At 37.8% G+C, this 18,683-nt stretch overlaps 2 protein-coding genes across 4 annotated transcripts; one reads left to right on the plus strand and one right to left on the minus strand.

The window, feature by feature from the left end:
• Positions 1-3,851: 3,851 nt before the first annotated feature.
• Positions 3,852-4,955, minus strand: LOC106090986 (general transcription factor IIF subunit 2). The gene is made up of 2 exons (XM_013257360.2): positions 4,308-4,955; positions 3,852-4,239 (listed from the first exon to the last, which is right to left on the minus strand). Exons 1-2 carry the CDS (start codon positions 4,842-4,844, stop codon positions 3,940-3,942), a joined length of 837 nt encoding a protein of 278 aa, XP_013112814.1. The 5' UTR covers positions 4,845-4,955; the 3' UTR covers positions 3,852-3,939.
• A 1,845-nt stretch (positions 4,956-6,800) lies between these two features.
• On the plus strand, positions 6,801-18,197 carry LOC106090993 (AT-rich interactive domain-containing protein 2). 3 transcript variants are annotated; one of them, XM_013257374.2, is made up of 4 exons: positions 6,801-7,156; positions 7,219-11,554; positions 11,651-11,776; positions 16,709-18,197. In XM_013257374.2, the coding sequence occupies exons 1-4, from the start codon at positions 6,885-6,887 to the stop codon at positions 17,879-17,881; spliced, it is 5,907 nt and encodes a 1,968-aa protein (XP_013112828.2). In that variant the 5' UTR covers positions 6,801-6,884; the 3' UTR covers positions 17,882-18,197. The 3 variants fall into 3 exon arrangements, with proteins under 3 accessions (XP_013112828.2, XP_059218498.1, XP_013112829.2); XM_059362515.1 differs by having other exon boundaries at positions 7,219-11,776; XM_013257375.2 differs by lacking the exon at positions 11,651-11,776.
• Positions 18,198-18,683: the final 486 nt, after the last annotated feature.

Below are 18,683 nucleotides of genomic sequence, written 5' to 3' on the forward strand. Positions count from 1 at the left end.
GTAAGCAATTAATGACATAGTAAACAAAAGTGGTGACTTGGGGACACTAAGCCTCAGACTTCCTACAGGGTTAGAACCATGCCACAGACAAACAACGAAAAATGGCGCGAACAGTAACATACACAAAATCAGAGTTTCACCAATCATTTATTTTGACAAATAGTGCACTCAATATTTTGTTGTTGGGCAACTGCCACTACCTGTAAATCTTGGTAAAGGGTATAAAAAATTAGATTATGAATTATGCAATTTTGAAGAAATACTCTCAAGTTTTCAAGGAAATAGGAAAGAGTTTTGCTTCATCCAGCACCATTACGGAATGAGATTTCTTCACGAATTTAACGGTGTCCTCAGAATGTTGAAGTTCGCAAAACTAACGAAGTTACAGCAATTTCAAACTCACCTCGACTTTGTTAGCATTTTTCGGATATTAATTATGCGATTTTGAGCTTATTTCTTGACGAAAAAACATAGGAGTTGCGCTAAAACGATTTTTTTGCCATAATCGTCAATACTCTATACTCAACTCGAAAATTTTTTTCGCATCAAAAATTGAAAATTTTCATAAGGGGTTAGCCTTTGCTAAAAAAATGCAAAAAAAATAAAATGTGAAATTTTAAGTAATTCTGTTTATTTTACGAATCGTCTTCGAATTTCGAACTGCGGAATGCTAGAAAATATTCGAAATTCGAAAAAATGAAGGAGTTACAGCGTTGTTGGCCTTGAAAACGACTTTGAATTTTTACGCCCAAAATAAATTGGTTTTTGCTATTTTTTCCGTAGCAACCTTTACAGTATCGCTTCATGTAGCACCTCTAAGGAAAGGGATTTTTGTCACGAATCTAACGGTGTCTGAAAAATTGTAAAGTTTGCCAAAATAGGGAAGTTACAGCAATTGCAAACTCAAGTTGGTTTTTTTTGAATTTTTGGGATATGAATTATGCAATTTTGATGCAATACACTGAAGATTTCAAGGAAATGGGAAAGAGTATTGCTTCGTCCAGCATCACTACGGAAAGAGATTTTCTTCACGAATTTAACGGTGTCCTCAGAATGTTGAAGCTCGCAAAACTAACGAAGTTACAGCAATTTCAAACTCACCTCGACTTTGTTAGCATTTTTCGGATATTAATTATGCGATTTTGAGCTTGTTTCTTGATGAAAAAACATAGGAGTTGCCCTAAACCGATTTTTTTTGCCATAATCTTGAATACTCTATACTCAACTCGAAAATTTTTTTCGCATCAAAAATTTAATTTTTTTATAAATTTTTTGCTAAAAAAATGCAAAAAAAAATAAAATGTGAAATTTTAAGTAATTCTGTTTATTTTACGAATCGTCTTCGAATTTCGAACTGCGGAATGCTAGAAAATATTCGAAATTCGAAAAAATGTAGGAGTTACAGCGTTGTTGGCCTTGAAAACGACTTTGAATTTTTACGCCCAAAATAAATTGGTTTTTGCTATTTTTTCCATAGCAACCTTTACAGTATCGCTTCATGTAGCACCTCTACGGAAAGTGATTTTTGTCACGAATCTAACGGTGTCTGAAAAATTGTAAAGTTTGCCAAAATAGGGAAGTTACAGCAATTGCAAACTCAAGTTGGTTTTTTTGAATTTTTGGGATATGAATTATGCAATTTTGATGCAATACACTGAAGATTTCAAGGAAATGGGAAAGAGTATTGCTTCGTCCAGCACCACTACGGAAAGAGATTTTCTTCACGAATTTAACGGTGTCCTCAGAATGTTGAAGCTCGCAAAACTAACGAAGTTACAGCAATTTCAAACTTACCTCGACTTTGTTAGCATTTTTCGGATATTAATTATGCGATTTTGAGCTTGTTTCTTGATGAAAAAACATAGGAGTTGCGCTATTTGCCATAATCTTCAATACTCTATACTCAACTCGAAAATTTTTTTCGCATCAAAAATTGAAAATTTTCATAAGGGGTTAGCCTTTGCTAAAAAAATGCAAAAAAAAAAATAAAATGTGAAATTTCAAGTAATTCTGTTTACTTTGCGAATCGTCTTCAAATTTCGATCTGCGGAATGCATAGAAATTTTCGAAATTCCAAAAAATAAAGAGTTACATCGTTTTTGACCTTAAAAACGACCTTGAATTTTACGCCCAAAAAAATTAGGTTTTTGCTATACTTTTCATAGAAAACTTTACAGTAATGCTTCATCTAGCACCAATACGGAAAGAGATTTTCCTCACGAATCCAACGGTGTCTGAAACTAAGGATGTTCAGCAATTGCAAAATCACGTTGGGTTTTGTTTTTTTAATTTGTATACCCTACACCACTACTGTGGTACAGAATTAGAATTTGCATTTGTTTGTAACACCCAGAAGGAAGAGAAATAGACACATTGATAAGCATTCCGATCGACTCAGAATAACTTTCTGATTTGAACTTTGTCGGTCTGTCTGTCCGTCTGTCCATGTTAATTTGTGTACAAATTAAAGGCCGCAAATTACATCCGATCGTCCTCAAATTTGGCACATACATTTTTTTAGCGTAGAGACGAAGCCTATTGAAATTAAAAAAAATCGGTACAGATTTGGATATACCTTCCTCGTCCGATTTAGACTAATATTGCTATAATGCGGACATTTGTTAACCGATTCTTTCGAATTTTAGTAGGAAGGATTTTCCCATGATTTTCGACATTACTGGTGGATTTCATAGAAATCGGTTAAAATTGAGATATAGCTATATGTATACCGCCCGATTTTCACTCCTAGGGCCACTACAAGTGCATTTATTGACCAATCTTGCCAAAATTTTGTACAACGTTTTCTTCGACGACTATCACAATATCTAAGAAGTCGAAAGCGGTTCACATTAAGATATAGCTCCCATATATATGTTCGTCCGATTTTGAAAAATGTTACAATAAAGTGCCTTTTTGATTCTCTCGAAATTTGGCAGGAAGGATTTTCTTATGACTCAATATTACTGGTGAATTTCAACAGTAATATCTATATCGGTTCAGATATAGATGTAGCTGTCATATATATATTGCCCGATTTGCACTTCTGGAGCCACTGCAAGCGCATTTATTGACCATTATTGCTAAAATTGTGCGCAACGCTTTACTCTATGCTTACCACAATATCTAAGAAGTTTGCTCGAAATCGGTTCAGATTTAGATGTCGCTCCCATATATATGTTCGTCAGATTTTTGGTAATTTGCAATATATACCCGAGACTCTCCACTCGATACCGCTGTTTGTCCGCTACTGCAGTTGCAGCTACTCCGTATATGGCGCGTTAGCTCTCCGTTGAGCTTCTCGTAATGACGATGAACATCACACAAATCGGAGCTGAGAGTTCCAACCTGTGTGGTATTCATAGTCATCTCGTGACGGGATATCATAACATGGACCGATATAGCCCATTTACAATCCCAACCGACCTACTCCAATAGGAAGTATTCATGCAAATTTTCAGGCGTCTAACTTTATTCCTTCGAAAGTAAGCGTGATTCCGACAGACGGACGGACAGGGCTTAATCGACTTAGAATATCAAGACGATCAAGAATATATATACTTTGTTGGTTCTCAGATCAATATTTCGATGTCTTACAAACGGAATGACGAAATTAGTATACGCCCCATCCTATGGTGGAGGGTATAATAATAATAATTGTTGTCCACAATGTTTCTATTTAAAATAATAATCTTTATTTTGTTTTTTTTTATAGCCTGAGTGTTTTGAACAGACAGAACAGATATCCTGTAAATAGTAAACAAGGATTCGTATCAAAAATTAATTAACATTTTCAAAGTTTTTATCATTTCTAATTTTTTTTTTTTTAATTTTACAAAATAATATGGAGACGATTATTCATTTTAGAATTGCATGTGATAGTACATTACAAACCATTTAATAAAAAGTACTATGTATGTGGAATTTCCAATAAAATTATAGCTAATCTGAGTCACTTTCTGAAGGTGGCTTGTCCTCCTCTTTCTTTTCGGCATCAGTCTTGTAATGGCGATATTCCTTCTTTAATTCCCACATATTCTTGTGGGGATTTTTCATGTTGTAATCACAGACGTCTTTGAGAATTTCTTTCAAATAACCAATTGGCTGTTTAGTAATTTTCACCAAATCCTTAATGTTGTAGTATTGATGTTTTTCGAAAGCATGAAACAGCATATCCATTACGGCATTCTTGTCATCACGAGCCTTTTTACCCTCTGCTTTTTTCCGTTCTCGGTATTCGATCTGAAAATATGGGAAGTTTTTCGATTCAATTAAAAAGAACAAAGAAAAAATGATGAGGTGTATCTTACATTGTGAGCATGATCCTTTACAGGTTTGAAGTTTTGAACGATTTTATCTATAGGCTGAACTTTCCTTACAGGTACAGAGGCTTTGCGTATAGATTCTAGTTTTAGCTTCATATAGCAATTGTCTGCAATGGGTCTACATTCTAGCTTCTGTACTATTCTGCCCTCCATATAGAGTTTTTCTGAGTTCTGTGTAGCTGAGGCATCTTTGCTATTTGTATTTTCAGATGGCACCATGTGAGAAAAGACACCCAAAGTCTGTTTAGTTACCACAGATACATCAAGTATATGCTCTGTAGGAATTTCTTCCTGTGGATCCAATTTAACAATTGCTTGAGAAAGACTCAGTGATACTTGTGCTTTTTGTCCAGGCGTTTTGCTTATCCTTAATTTTCCTACGTCCATGTTAGAGGGAGCCTTCTCCCACTTTTGAGCTATATACTTGGGAACTTTCACCAACCAAACACCTCTTCCGGCATTCGAGAGATCCAATTCTTTGTCAACAATTGGTATTTTAACATCTTTATCGTCTTTGGACATATTTGTTTGGCGGTTTAATAGAAAATCAGGACGCTCAATGTAGTATTATTTTATTTGTTCATGGAAAAACGCAGGTAGAATGTTGTTTCACGACTGGATGCAACGCATTAATAAGGGGGTGGGAGGTCATTGGTATTATTTATTACTTATGGGATCTTTACATATAGAGACAAAGTTTATGGAGACTTTACATGACACATCATGATGCGTGGTCATTGTAAGTATTAGTGAAATTAAGCGTGTATGCGTCACATTTACACATAACCTTCAGTCATGGTTGAAAAATCAAAATCATCTGATTTTTCGATGATTGGCGTCTATCGAATACCGTTTACACAGAAATGTGTAATCAATACTTATGTTGTCGTTTTGGTAGATTCCTACCAAAATTGGTAGGTTTTTATTCTCTTGGTAGGCTGACCTCAATTTTTGGTAGGGGTTTCCAACATATTAAAACCAAATTAATACCTGAAAAAATCGCCGGAGATAACTCAAGTTTACTTAATTTTTTTGTCGTTTCTGTGTTTTTTTTAAGAGTGCAGTATAAAATCATGGATGTCAAGGGGCCTAATAGTATTATGAGGGGTCTCACTGCTTTAAATTTCAGGAAAAAGGGCGTAAGATCTGATATTGACTGAAACTGGTACTATTGTTAAGGAATCCCTTTCAAATTTCGTTATTTTCTGGACACAAACACTTAAATTGTATGATCGTTTTATCCAAACTCGGCACGATTGTTCTTTGAAATCGGAAAAAATACAACTTTTACCGGGGGGAAGGTATTAAGGATGCTATATCAAGGTATATGCCATCTTCCAAGAAACAGACAGATGGACATTTCTAGATCGTCTATGAATATAACCGTGATCTAGTATACATACCAAAATATATTCATTTACACGTAGTGGCAGTTGTCCAATAACAAAATGTTGAGTGCACTATCTGTCAAAATCAATGATTAGTGCAAATCTGATTTTGAGTATGTTACTAGTTCCCACCATTTTTCGTTGTTGGTTAGTGTGTATGGTTCTTAACTATAATATACACACATACAACCAAACTCGTTGACAGACAGCGCACTTCGCGAACAAAATTTTACTCAGCTGGTAATTATGTCATGATGTATACGTTGTAGCATGACATAATTACCAGGTAGTGTACCGTAAACAGCTGAGTACAATTTTTTCTCGTGAGTGCACTATCTGTCAGCATGTTTTGGTTGTGCAAACAACGAAAAATGGCCTGAACTAGTAAAATACACAAAATCAGGGTTGCAATAATCACACACTAAATTTCGCTTAAATCGCCCCACCCATCTCTGAGATCTGACGTTTTTGAAAAAAAGGTAAGGGGAGGTTTCACCCATTAAAGTTTGGATGTTAGATCCTCTTCATTCTCTTGGTTTTGGTATTGGATAAGAGTTGCCAAACCCTTTGCTTCGTAAGTGGGTATCAGATTCATACTCTACTCCCAAAAACCACATTTAAGCAATAATCACAAACTAAATTTCGCTTAAATCGCCCCACCCATCTCTGAGATCTGACTTTTTGAAAAAAAGGTAAGGGGAGGTTTCACCCATTAAAGTTTGGATGTTAGATCCTCTTCATTCTCTTGGTTTTGGTATTGGATAAGAGTTGCCAAACCCTTTGCTTCGTAAGTGGGTATCAGATTCATACTCTACCCTGAAACATTTGGCCCTAAAACAGATACCAGATTTGAGCCCCTTTTTGTCATAATCAAAAAATATGTTCAGTTTGAGGGGTATGTAATGCACACACATAACATAACATAATAAAAAATTGTACTCAGCTGTTTACGGTACACTACCTGGTAATTATGTCATGGTACCAACCCTATTTCGAAAGTTTAACAGAGTACCCTGCTTTATTTAACTTAATCATTTATCGACTAAATACTCGATATAAAATCAAATTGAAAATAATCGACTATCGACTATTTCGGACAAGCGTTGTTATTTATTCGTACCCAAAAATGCTAAATTTTCGTGAAATATCAAAGTTTTTCCGTTTCTAAGAAATAATGTTGCTTACCGAGCCGGTCAAAACAAATAACATGCATAAAGTTCAACAAACAGATATTTCATTAATTACATCTGCGCCAAGTAATTCGGCAGTACCAGTTCAAGCGCCGACAACACCATTAAGATCGTCGCGGAATCAAAATCGCGGTGATAAGAATTCAGACGATAGGTTTGAGAGGGAAAACAATGCTACAGCGACAAAGGGAAGAAATCCTCCTAAACCACCCGATGAGTTTTACAAAGACTTGCAACAATTTCACGAAAAGAGAGGGTAAGTTAAACACCTGATCCATTTGGCAAACTAAGTCCTAAAATAGCCTTGTAATTTTCCAGGACTACCATAAGAAATATACCGAGAATATCTGGACGTGAAGTGGACCTTCATCGTCTGTATTGTGTGGTAACCAACAGGGGAGGGTTTCTTAAAGTCAATGCAAGAGATGAATGGGACGATGTGCTGCCCGAGCTGGGGTGGAAAGAAAAAATTGTGAATGGTTCGGCCGGCTTAAAATTTATTTATCGACGTTTTCTGGAAAAGTATGAACGCGTGAGTTTCTTTGGCGAAGACCCAGAAAAAATTGATGCCCAAGAGGCAGCTGAATTGGCTGAGATGATGGGAGCAGGCGGTAGTGGTAGAGGCGGCAGGGGAAATTCCCGCTATCCTTCAACTTTATTTGGAGGCGGAGCATCCACAATGAACAACATTGCAATGACTTATAATTATAAACAACACCATGTAAATATGGATCGACGGCGCCAATTCAAACTATCTACCGATTTGCATAAGTCATCGCCCTATGAAAAACTGATGTTATCTCTTCTATCACCTTTACCAAATGAACAAGATTTTGCCATAAATGCCTGTACTTTAATGGCTAATGAGAGCAAACATACGCTGAAAGTAAATGAGTATCCAAAATTATTGGATGCTTTACTGGCACACACCGGCGTTTACTCCGATTATTCAATGAGAAAATTATTTCAGCATATCTACAATGGGGTGCGCCATCATTCGCTCTATGGCTTTTGGTATGATTTGTTGCATGGCCATCCCCAAATTCTAGAACTGTACACCGATGAGCAGACTTTAATGGATTCGGGTGTAATAGATGATTGGGACGATGGAAAACAGGGCATTGAGGAGGGTATTTGGTACGATTCAAAAGAATATGATTTCTTGAATTTAGGCCGTGGCCTGGGTACTCACGATTACGTCGGTCAACGTGTTCTTCAAATTGTGGCCATCTTACGTAACCTCAGCTTTATTGCTGAAAATTTGCCTGTGCTGGTTAAAAATAAAACCCTGTTACGCTTTTTAGTTATGGGGTCCAACATTAGATGGAGCAATGTACATATTCAAGCTTTGGAAATAACCGGCAATATTGCTGCAGAAATCGAAATGTTAGATCCCACAACAGACGAACTTAGCCGCTGTCTCATGGCTACTATTTGTGACGGTATCGATGGACCGGACCGTGGTGTCATCATAAATTGCTTGGAAATTCTTTACAAACTATGCCAACGAGAAGCTAACGAAGAATATATCCTTAAGTGTTTAAATGAAAAATTTTACAACACTATTGCCCTCTTTTTATCCCTAAATGATATAATGCTGCTGTTATTCACTCTGGAAGCTATATACGCCCTTACTTGCATGGGTTCGAAAAGTTGTCAGTCAATGATGCATGTCCGGGGTATTGTGGATCAATTGATATCATTGATTACAGTCGAAGCTCAGTCGTATGGTCCCGACGGTTGCATTCTAATGAGAGTGGTAGAAACAGTGCCTGGAAATATGCTCCCAATGGTAGCACAAAACATAGCCAACTTGCAAAATGCAGCTGTCATGCACAAGTCAACCCCTCATGCTTCAATCATACACAAACAGCAAATAATTCCAAATCCAAATATTATGTCCGACGTGGTGGATAGCATACTTCCATTTCATGGCGCTAGCTCTGTTGTCACACCTGTAGAGCACCACCACCATAATCAGCAACAACATCATTCACAATCCCAACAACCGCAACAGCCCCAACCACAAAATAATCCTCCTCCTCCACCTCAAATGCAAATGCCTCCGAACTTCACACAGGACGATGATCAATTTGCCTTGGCCTGGTTAGGTGCTACATTTGAGCGCGCAAATACTGAATGTCATATTGAACAACAGGAGTTGTATCGCATGTACTTGTCGCACTGTCAGAAAGCCGGAAAACAATCGGTGCTAAATCATATGCAATTCCCGAAATTGATGCGATTAATTTTTTCCTCCGCTGTTGGCCCAGCGATAGTGCGAAGGAGCGATGGAACGGAGTTACCTGGCACATATTACATTTCTCTAAGGATGCGAGCTCAGCCCTTGCCTATGCAACAAAAATCCACCTTAGTGACTCCAGGGCCAAGCTCCCCAGGTGGCAAACAGAATGATAACAACTCTCCCACGCGAAAAATTAAAAAGAAATTGAAAGATGGGAATACCTTAGCAGCGACCAATGTCTCGTCTGAAGGTGGGGCGTCGCAGCCTGTTGTAGAAAATGCACCCAAAGCAATAGTTGCAGCCGTAAGTCCAAAACCTCAAATAGGTGTCATCGAAACGACAAATAATCAAGAGTCATCTGCAATGCTACCACAACCCAATGTTGAAATAAAATGTGACGAAAAAATGGACATAGAGGAGCCTGCGGAGGCAGCTAAGGTAGAAGAACATGGCTCAGTTCAGCCAGTACAACCATCTCAAGCAAGTGATTCTTTAGCAGCGTCTACTGAACAGTCACCGCAATTAAATCAGGCTCATCCACAACACGCCTCCCAGACATCACTCATTAAGAGCCTTTTGGCAAATAAAGTTAATCAAAGACAGCAAAAGCAAAAAGATCAAACCACAGCGAATGCAAGCACCAGCACACCAAGCACAAGCAATATACCATGTGGCAGTGGACTTTCAACGGTAGCATCCTCACCACAACCAATAAAAGTTGCTAGCACGGCCATAACAGCATTAGTAAGCAACCCACTTATGCAAAATACCCCAGTGAAAGTTGGGCAAACTACCATAAAACCCTTGAATCCCACCCTGTCTATGGAGAAGAAGCAAACCCACATTTCCGAGTCCACACCACCCCCTTTGGCTCCACTAAGTGGAGCAAATGTAGCCAAAGATTCTTCGGGAAGACCCATTCTCTTGGCAAATCAAATGTTGGTGGATATTTTGGATAAGAAAATGATTGAACCACCCATACCAGCGACCATAATTCAGAAACGTAAAGTGGAAGACACTTCGGCGCAGAACAAACGTATGGCCCTTGACTCCTCGTCAATTAATGCAAAGGATTCTGAAGTGCCGGTTACGCCCTCCAAAAATGCAGCTAATCTGTATGCTGAAATGGCAGCTTCAATTTTAGAAGATGAAGATTTGGAAGAATTGTCAGCACAACAGAACAATCTGATGACCGAACAGCCTATGCAACAACATCCGCCGTCGCTTATAATTCCAGCTGCTAAGGTGCAGACCGCCGTTCAAAATGTACCCAGACAATTGGTATTTCAACACAATCAGCCGTCTCAGCTAAAGGTTACCCAAGCGAATTCATCTGCTGGACAGACTACACATCCTATGCCAAATGCAGTGGCAACCATAAAAACTGATCAGGGCCTGCAAACCGTACCCGTTATTTTGCACCAAAAGCCTTTAGAGGCCACACAACATGGCCAGCCACAGCAGATAATACAGCAGGTTATTCAACAACAGCCAGCAGCTTCCCAAACGCAGACCACTCAATACGTTTTGGCCACCAATCAACAGGGTCAAACCTATTTAGTAGCGCAACAAACGCCACAGTCACAACCCGTAGTGCAGCCTCCTCCACCAACGCAAACGGTTCTGGTCACACAGACACCGCAACAGCAATCGACTGGGGGGAAGACGATAATCATATTGCAGCAAAATAGCCTACCAGGTCCCTCAGGAGCGCCACAACAAATCATAACCACCACGGCACCAGGACAGCAACAGAAAATGATAATGACTACACCACAAGGTCAACAGGTTTTGCTGACACAAAGGCCACAGACGCCACAGCAGATCTTTATAAACCCCCAAACAGGTGCGGCTACTCACATCCAACATGTGCCAGCCCAATCAAGGCAAATTATACAAACCACAACTACACAAACTATGCCTAGCGTCCAACAAAATTCGCAATTGCAAACTGGACAAATGTCACCTTCTCTTCTCAATCAATTGAATCAAATTCCAGCTACCATAAAACTTCATCAGCCAGTAGCTCAGGTAAATACAGCCATTCAGCCCTCTCAACAAAACACCGTGTCTAGAATGTCCATTGGAACCAAAGGTGTAGCTATAGTACAAGGACATGCTGCAAATCCACCCGCAACGCCAGTAGCTATACCCCAATTGCAACAACATCAATCCATTATACAGCAACACATAATATCGGGGCCAGCGGAAAAACGCCATGTTATATTGGGTGGCGGAAGGGCAATTGAAATAAAGGAAACGCTTATAACCCAAGCTCAGCCACCGCCGCAACAATGTCAGTTAAATTCGCAAACGATTATAACAACACAACAGCCCACACAATCAACTGTTGCCACAAACATAATACAACAACATCAACAGCAACAACAGCAGCAGCAAACACAACAGGTACAACAACAAATTCGCGCTGTTTTAGAACAACAGCAACAGCATCCTTCTATAATACAACAAAAAATATCTTCATTTTCCGTTATGCCACAACAGCAACATTTGCCACAGCAACAGCCACAGCCACAAACTCAAGCAGCCGCAGTGCTCACACCAAAAGTGTCAACTGTGGCAGCCACAATGACATCACCTCAAACACCTGCATTAATAGCAGCAGTAAAGGTCCGTCGTAATCCCCCACTTCCAAGGAGTGTTGGAAAGTCTTCAAATATGTGGAAAACTGTTTTATTTTTTTTTTTTCAATTTGCTTATGCTTTTGCTTTGTTTGGCTTGTTTTTTTTTTCTTGTATTGCTTTCTGCTTTCTTGCCCTTCTCACATTCTCTTATTTTTTTTTTTTTTTTTGCATACCCTCCACCAAAGGATGGGGGGCATATTCATTTCGTCATTCCGTTTGCAACACATCGAATTATTCGTAAAAATCTAAGAGGATCTAGCTATGTCCGTCCGTCCGTCTGTCACTCTACATTCGTTAAAACGAAGATATTGAGTTGAAACTTAGCATCGAATCTTTTTTTGTCCATAGTTAGGTTAAGTTCGAATGTGCGCTATATGGGACTATATCTAGATATAAGCCCCATATAGACTAAGCTCCCGATTTAAAAACGTAGGCCATAAAAGCAGTCCTTATTATTCGATTTGCCTGAAATTTTGCACTATGATTAGATCAGTCAGTTTCTTAATAAAGGCCCATAAAGACCGATTTCCTGATTTAAGGTCATAGTCCCATAAAAGCAACATTTATTATACGACTTCGCTGATATTGAGCACAATGTTTTGTCTTAAGATCTCCGACCACGGTGCGGAATATGGTCCAAATCGATCTATATATTAACATAGCCTCCATATAGACCGATCTACTGATTTAGGGCCTTAGGTTCATATAAGCTGCATATATTACCCGATTTAGATGGAATTTGGCGCAATGATTTGTGTTAAGATCGTCGACGTATGAGCAGAATAAGGTTCAGATCGGTCTGTGTATCTTAATATAGCCCTTATATAGACTGTTCTCCCGATTTAAGATTCTAGGCCACATTTGTTGTCCGAGTACATCCGTGCTGAATATGGTCCAAATCGGTGTATATCTTAATATAGCCCCCATATAGGCCGATCTCCCGATTTAGGATCGAAGGTTCATAAAATCTGAATTTATTGTTATTTCTTCGACATTCGCGCCGAATATGGTTAGAATTGGTCTATATCTAAATATAGCCCCAATATAATATAGACCGATCTCCGAATTTAACTTTTAATGCCAATAAAAACCGCATTTATTATTCGATTTCCCTAAAATTTGGCTCAGTGAGCCCGATTTATAGTCTTAAGCACACAAACGCTGCATTGATAACCCGATTTGGCTGATATTTGGCACTTTTTTGTGTTAACATCCTCGACATGAGTGTCGATTTTGGTTTAAATTGGTCTATATCTTAATGTAGCCCCCATGTCGAACGATCTCCCTATTTAACTTCTCAGGCCAATAAAAACCGCCAAACAGTGAGCTGTATTCAGTCCTTCGACGACCGTAATGAGTATGGTTAGGTTAAGTTGAAATGAGGGTGTGGATATTGATCCGCCCATGCCACTATGGACATACATCTAACCAGGTAATCGTCTTATGGTCAAGTATGGTTAAGATTGGACCATTTTTGGGAATAGTCCCCAAATAGACCGATCTCCCGATTGAAGGTCTTTCACCCATAAATAGCGTATTTTGCTATCATTAAGTAGAGTAAGCTATGTTTGAGCCCTACACATCCTTTCCGAATATGGTGCAGATCGGATCATATTTTGATATAGCTGCTACATCTATCGATCTCCCTATTTATGGTCTTGCACTCATATAAGATTCTCTTATTATCAGATTTTGCTGACATTTTAAACAGTGAAAAGTGGCGAGTTTTGTCCAATTCGGACCATATTTCGATATTCAATAGAATTGCTCAAACAGAAGAGATTAGGAAAAGCTTCAAAAGAGCCTTTTATTTATTAAAGTAGCCTACACGGAAAAAATTAAAAATCGGTTTCAAATACGAAATTAATTGAACCAATTAATTTTTTAATTGAAACTGCTTCAATTATGAAAACGAAAAAACTTTTTATGAAAAAGGTAATTGAAAAAATGTTCAAAATAAAAGCGTGCTCTACACCGTACTCAATAGTTGTTGGGTATATAGAGCACGTTTATCAATTTGACAAAGGACAAAATTTTGATAGAATTTTCCTTAAAACCAAAATTTCAATATATTTTTTCGAAAGCATTTCCTCTAATGGCCAAATTTCCAGGAAATATTTTTAAAAGATAAAATTTAAATGTAATGAAATTGATGACTATCCCAAAATATGTTTAGAAAAAAAACATTAGTAAGGAAAGAACATCCAAGACATCAGTTATTTTTGGCAATTTTGAAAAAAACTGATTACTACAATATATTCAGCAAAAAACGAAAAACTGGGTTTCAAAAACTTACATTTAATCTGCCATCGGAAGACTTCAAAAAAAAATTAAGAGCAAGAATAGCGTATGTATGTGAAATTAAATTCGAATATAGTCGAGACAAAAACCGTCAAAGCCCCCTACATGTTCCAATATGAACTAATTTTCTATAGGCAAATGCCATATGCCCGTGGCCATATGAACAAATATGGCCCTTGCAAATTTGGTCAGCAGACAGTTCTCGGGATGCTCTATCCAGTCATGTAAGGTATTAGTCCAAAAAGAAATATCCAATGATAAGGGTCCTCCTTTTTTAAACCGAATTCGAATGGCGTGCCGCATTGCGACACCTTTTTGGTGAGAAATTTTTTACATGGTTTCTATGCATGGCATAGTACCTCACATGTCCCACCAGTAGTGTAGGAGGATAATCAGGCTGAACATTTTTTCTCATGTTCTCGGCAGGATTCGAACACAGGCGTTAAGCGTCATAGGCGGACATGCTAACATCTGCGCAAAGGTGGCTCGTGTTGTGGCCTATTATAAGGCGCAACTCTTACCCGATACGACTAACATTTTCTACAATTAATACTTCTAGAGCTGGCAAAATATCGATTTATTTGAATATCGGTTGATATTTTTCCTATCGATACTATCGGAAAAGTTATTTTTTTTTTTTGCAAAAAATGAACAAATTAAGCGATACGACACAGAATGTATCCTATAAAATACATGTGGGGATCCCTGGTGAGTCACAGAAGGAACAGCCTCCGAATTGCAATGTAGTTGTCTAGGGGTATTTGGGCATAATGTTTACTGGGATTCTTGTCGTCTCTGCCTATTAGTTCAATAACTAGCTTACACACACGTTTAATCTTAGAACAATGTTTATTGAATGTTTGTGTAAAAGAACTTAAAAGTATTTCAGTTAATTTAATGAAAACGATAATACTATTTACAAAGAACGATAACTTCGCAGGGAGAGAGTGTTTTAAGGTGACAATACACAAAGTGTAGGAAGCTAACGTAGGTCGTCTATCTATCCTTTTCTTTATCTACTATCCGTCTTTTCCTAACATTGTCAGGGTTACCTTTCTACATACATTGCGCCTGTAGAGGGCGCAATTTTCATAAGATTTGGCTAAAATTATTAAAATGTACAGTGATTTCTTTAATGACTTCCAACCGACTTCATTAAATTTGGTTTTATTCGGTCTGTGCATTAATATTGCTTCCATATAAATCGATCTCGTGATATTTTCTTCCCATTTTTGTTTGAAATATTGGTGATGGGAAATAAGCGATAACATCGACACTATCGATTTTTATTATTAGAAATATCGAAACTATGGAATCATGCCATTATCGATAGTTTGCCGGCTCTTTCTGAATCGGTTCATAATTTGATATAGCTTCCTTTAAAAACTGATTTCCCGGCTTTAATTCTTGATGAGCCCTTATAAAGCGCAATTCTTGTCTGAAATTTTGCACAATGACTTCATCTACGATCTCCAACATACGTGGCAAGTATGGTCTCAATCGGTCTAAAATCGATGTCCCGGTATACCACTTGAGCCTCTTGAGAACGAAACTCAAAACCCTGATATTGCTCCCATATAAATCGATTTTCTGTTTTTGCCTTCCCCGCTTTGAAATTTTGCATAATGAATTCTACAATATTCTCCAACATCTAAACCAAGTATCCCATAACAAGATATAGCTCCAATGTCATGGCAATTTTTATTCATTATCCTTTCTTTGCCTATAAAGACATCTCGGACAAAGAACTTGACAAATGCGATCAATAAGATTTGGCCCGGCCGAACTACGCTTGCTTTGACTTGTTTTAATATAAAAACCATCAAATACAACAAGAACTTAAAGTGGTTTCCAGAAATCTCACTCCTTAGTTTAGAGAAAATTTTTTGTTTGATTTTTTGAGATATAAAAATTGCCAATTTTCGCCCAAAACATGATCTTATATGACGGCAATTTTTTTTAAACTGATTTTATTCGTCTACTTCACGCCAATCTAAATCACATTAGGATCCCACTTTCCGAAATGGAGCTTGAATTTTTCTAAGGCAGCTCAATTCTTGGATATTCTTCTACCCATTCGTCGTTATTGGGGTAAGGGGTCTGTCAAAAGGCTCCCGGACTGCCTAGCGCCTAGAAATTGCACATTATCTCCTGTAAACCGTAGCTCTAATTATTCAAATGCTATTCTAGGTCTTATCTCTACCATCTAAACCAACATTTGTAATATTAATTTCTTCAGAAAAAAATAGTTTTTGGGATATCAAAAGCATATTAATTATGAATCAACAAATTTTTCCCTTGGTTTTTTATAACAAAGAAAGTTGCGAGTTCAAGCCCTCTGGCTGCAGCTTTGATTTATTTTAAAAGCAATATAAACAAAAAAAAATTAATCGATTATGTAACATTTTTTGTTTTAGAGTAACGAGTTTAAATTGGTTTTGGTCATCCTATAGATCATATATATATATAATAATCTTTAGTTTTAGCAAATATATTTTCCTTTTTGAGTTGTAGCTTTTAAACTATTTTAACAATATAAACAATTTATCCTTTTTTAGATCATAGCTTTTTGATAACCTTCCATATGCTCTAAACTAATTGCGTGCTCTTTTTCCAGACAAGTGAAACACACACACCAACAGCAACACCACCACCACCACCACCATCTTTAATACAAACTTCAAATCAAAGTAATTTAAAGAAAAGTTTGACTCCAAGTCTGCCGCCCACATTGATAAAGCCTTCATTACCTACGGTGAAATTGCCACCGGGTGTTGGTAGTGGACCTCCTCCGTTAGCTGCAGTAAATAGTAACGCTACTACACCCACACTAATAGCTAAAACAGCACCCCATTCAGCAATAGAAGATAAAAAGGAGGATTCGTTGGTTAAGGTAGCTCCTCCACCTGCCACTTCTGCACCACTACATGTGCCTGTTGTCGCAAGTAACACTCTAACGGCAACTACACAGGCGGCATGTGGAAATCAAACCTCCAACGCAGCATCAAATACAACAGTCAGTGGAAATCCGCAAGCGGCAACTGCACCGAGTGCTCCACAAGCACCGGGCACGCAGTCTCAACCACAAATTCAAACCAGCACTCCACAATCACTTTTACCCCAATTAACACCGGCTGATGCTCAGTGGCTTTTTATATGTGATTGGCGTAACTGTCCCCGTAAGAAGTTCAAATCCCTTAGTGATTTGCAACATCATGTATGCACTTCTCATGCTCCCGATCACCTAGATCCTTCGGCAGAAATCTTCTGCCAATGGGGTGTAGGTCCCGGTCTATGTGATGGAATACCACGTAAGCGTTTTTCTCTTATGACCCATCTTATAGATCGACACCTGACAGTGGAATGTCTTAGATCAGCGATGCAGCGCAGAATTGCCACAGGTGCTCATAACATTGCCCCAGCTAAGCCCCCCGTTACGATTGTGCGCAACATTGAGTTGTCACAAAGAACAAACACTGCATCACCATCACTATCCACATCTTCGTCATCGTCCTCGCAGGCAACACCTACCGGTTCGTCGGCATTGCAAGCCATCAAAAGACATACCGCCGACTTTCTGAATTGTAAGGAACTAATGGATGAGAACGAAGGACCGGTAACCAAAAGCATTCGCTTAACAGCCGCCCTTATACTGCGTAACTTGGTTATCTATACCACAACCGCAAAGCGTAGCATTCGCCGTTATGAACCTCATCTGGCCAATATTGCTCTCAGCAATGTCGAATCTAGTGGCACTATATCCAATATTTTATACGAGCTGAATAATTGAATCTTTTAGAATATTTTCTTTTTTTCTTTTTCTCTTTTTCTATTGCAATTCCATGCCAATTCTTCACTTTAAGCTTAAAATGTAATCCGCTGCCACTAGTGTGCTGAAATACCACAGAATGCATCATTTTTATAAACCTGTTCTATGTATCTTTTCATGCAGAAATACAAACACATATACATATATATTTTCTACACTTGATGTATTTTTGGTGTTATGATTTAGATGCACGAACTTATTTAGATGTCAGATGCAGTATTTTATAATATTCCTATCTCGATTTTACAATAAAACCGATTTATAAAATCAAAACAAATTTTTATAGTTTTATTTGTTGTGTTGTTGTTTTTATGGCCAAATACTGGCAGGTGGGCGGGTGGCAGGTAGCGCCGATCCCCTGTTTTATGGCAAAGACCTAATTTTAATAAAAGTATGATTATTAAGGAAACTTAATGTAATAAAATTTCTCTCTCTTTCTTTTTTTTTTATTTTTCACATTTTTTATTAGATATTACTTACAATCCTTAGACATTTGCTATGGTAATGTAATGTTCTATAAAACCAAATTTTCTATGAAGAACAAAACTTGTTTCAGAAAAGATGTTGATATTTTATTATTTTCAACTTAAATTATTAACATTTACTCGTATTTGCTGTTACTCAGGATGCACTAATAAGGTGAAGTCATGCGAGCACCTGAGTGTAATTTTTTTATTTTTGTTTTGATTTTGCAGTACATCTAAATGTTAAAGGTTTGATATCACATCTGTGATATATTTCTAAAATCTTAAAAACATGTTCT

The sequence above is a fragment of the Stomoxys calcitrans genome, chromosome 2, assembly GCF_963082655.1.
Source record: "Stomoxys calcitrans chromosome 2, idStoCalc2.1, whole genome shotgun sequence".
NCBI classification, from domain to species: Eukaryota; Metazoa; Arthropoda; class Insecta; order Diptera; family Muscidae; genus Stomoxys; species Stomoxys calcitrans.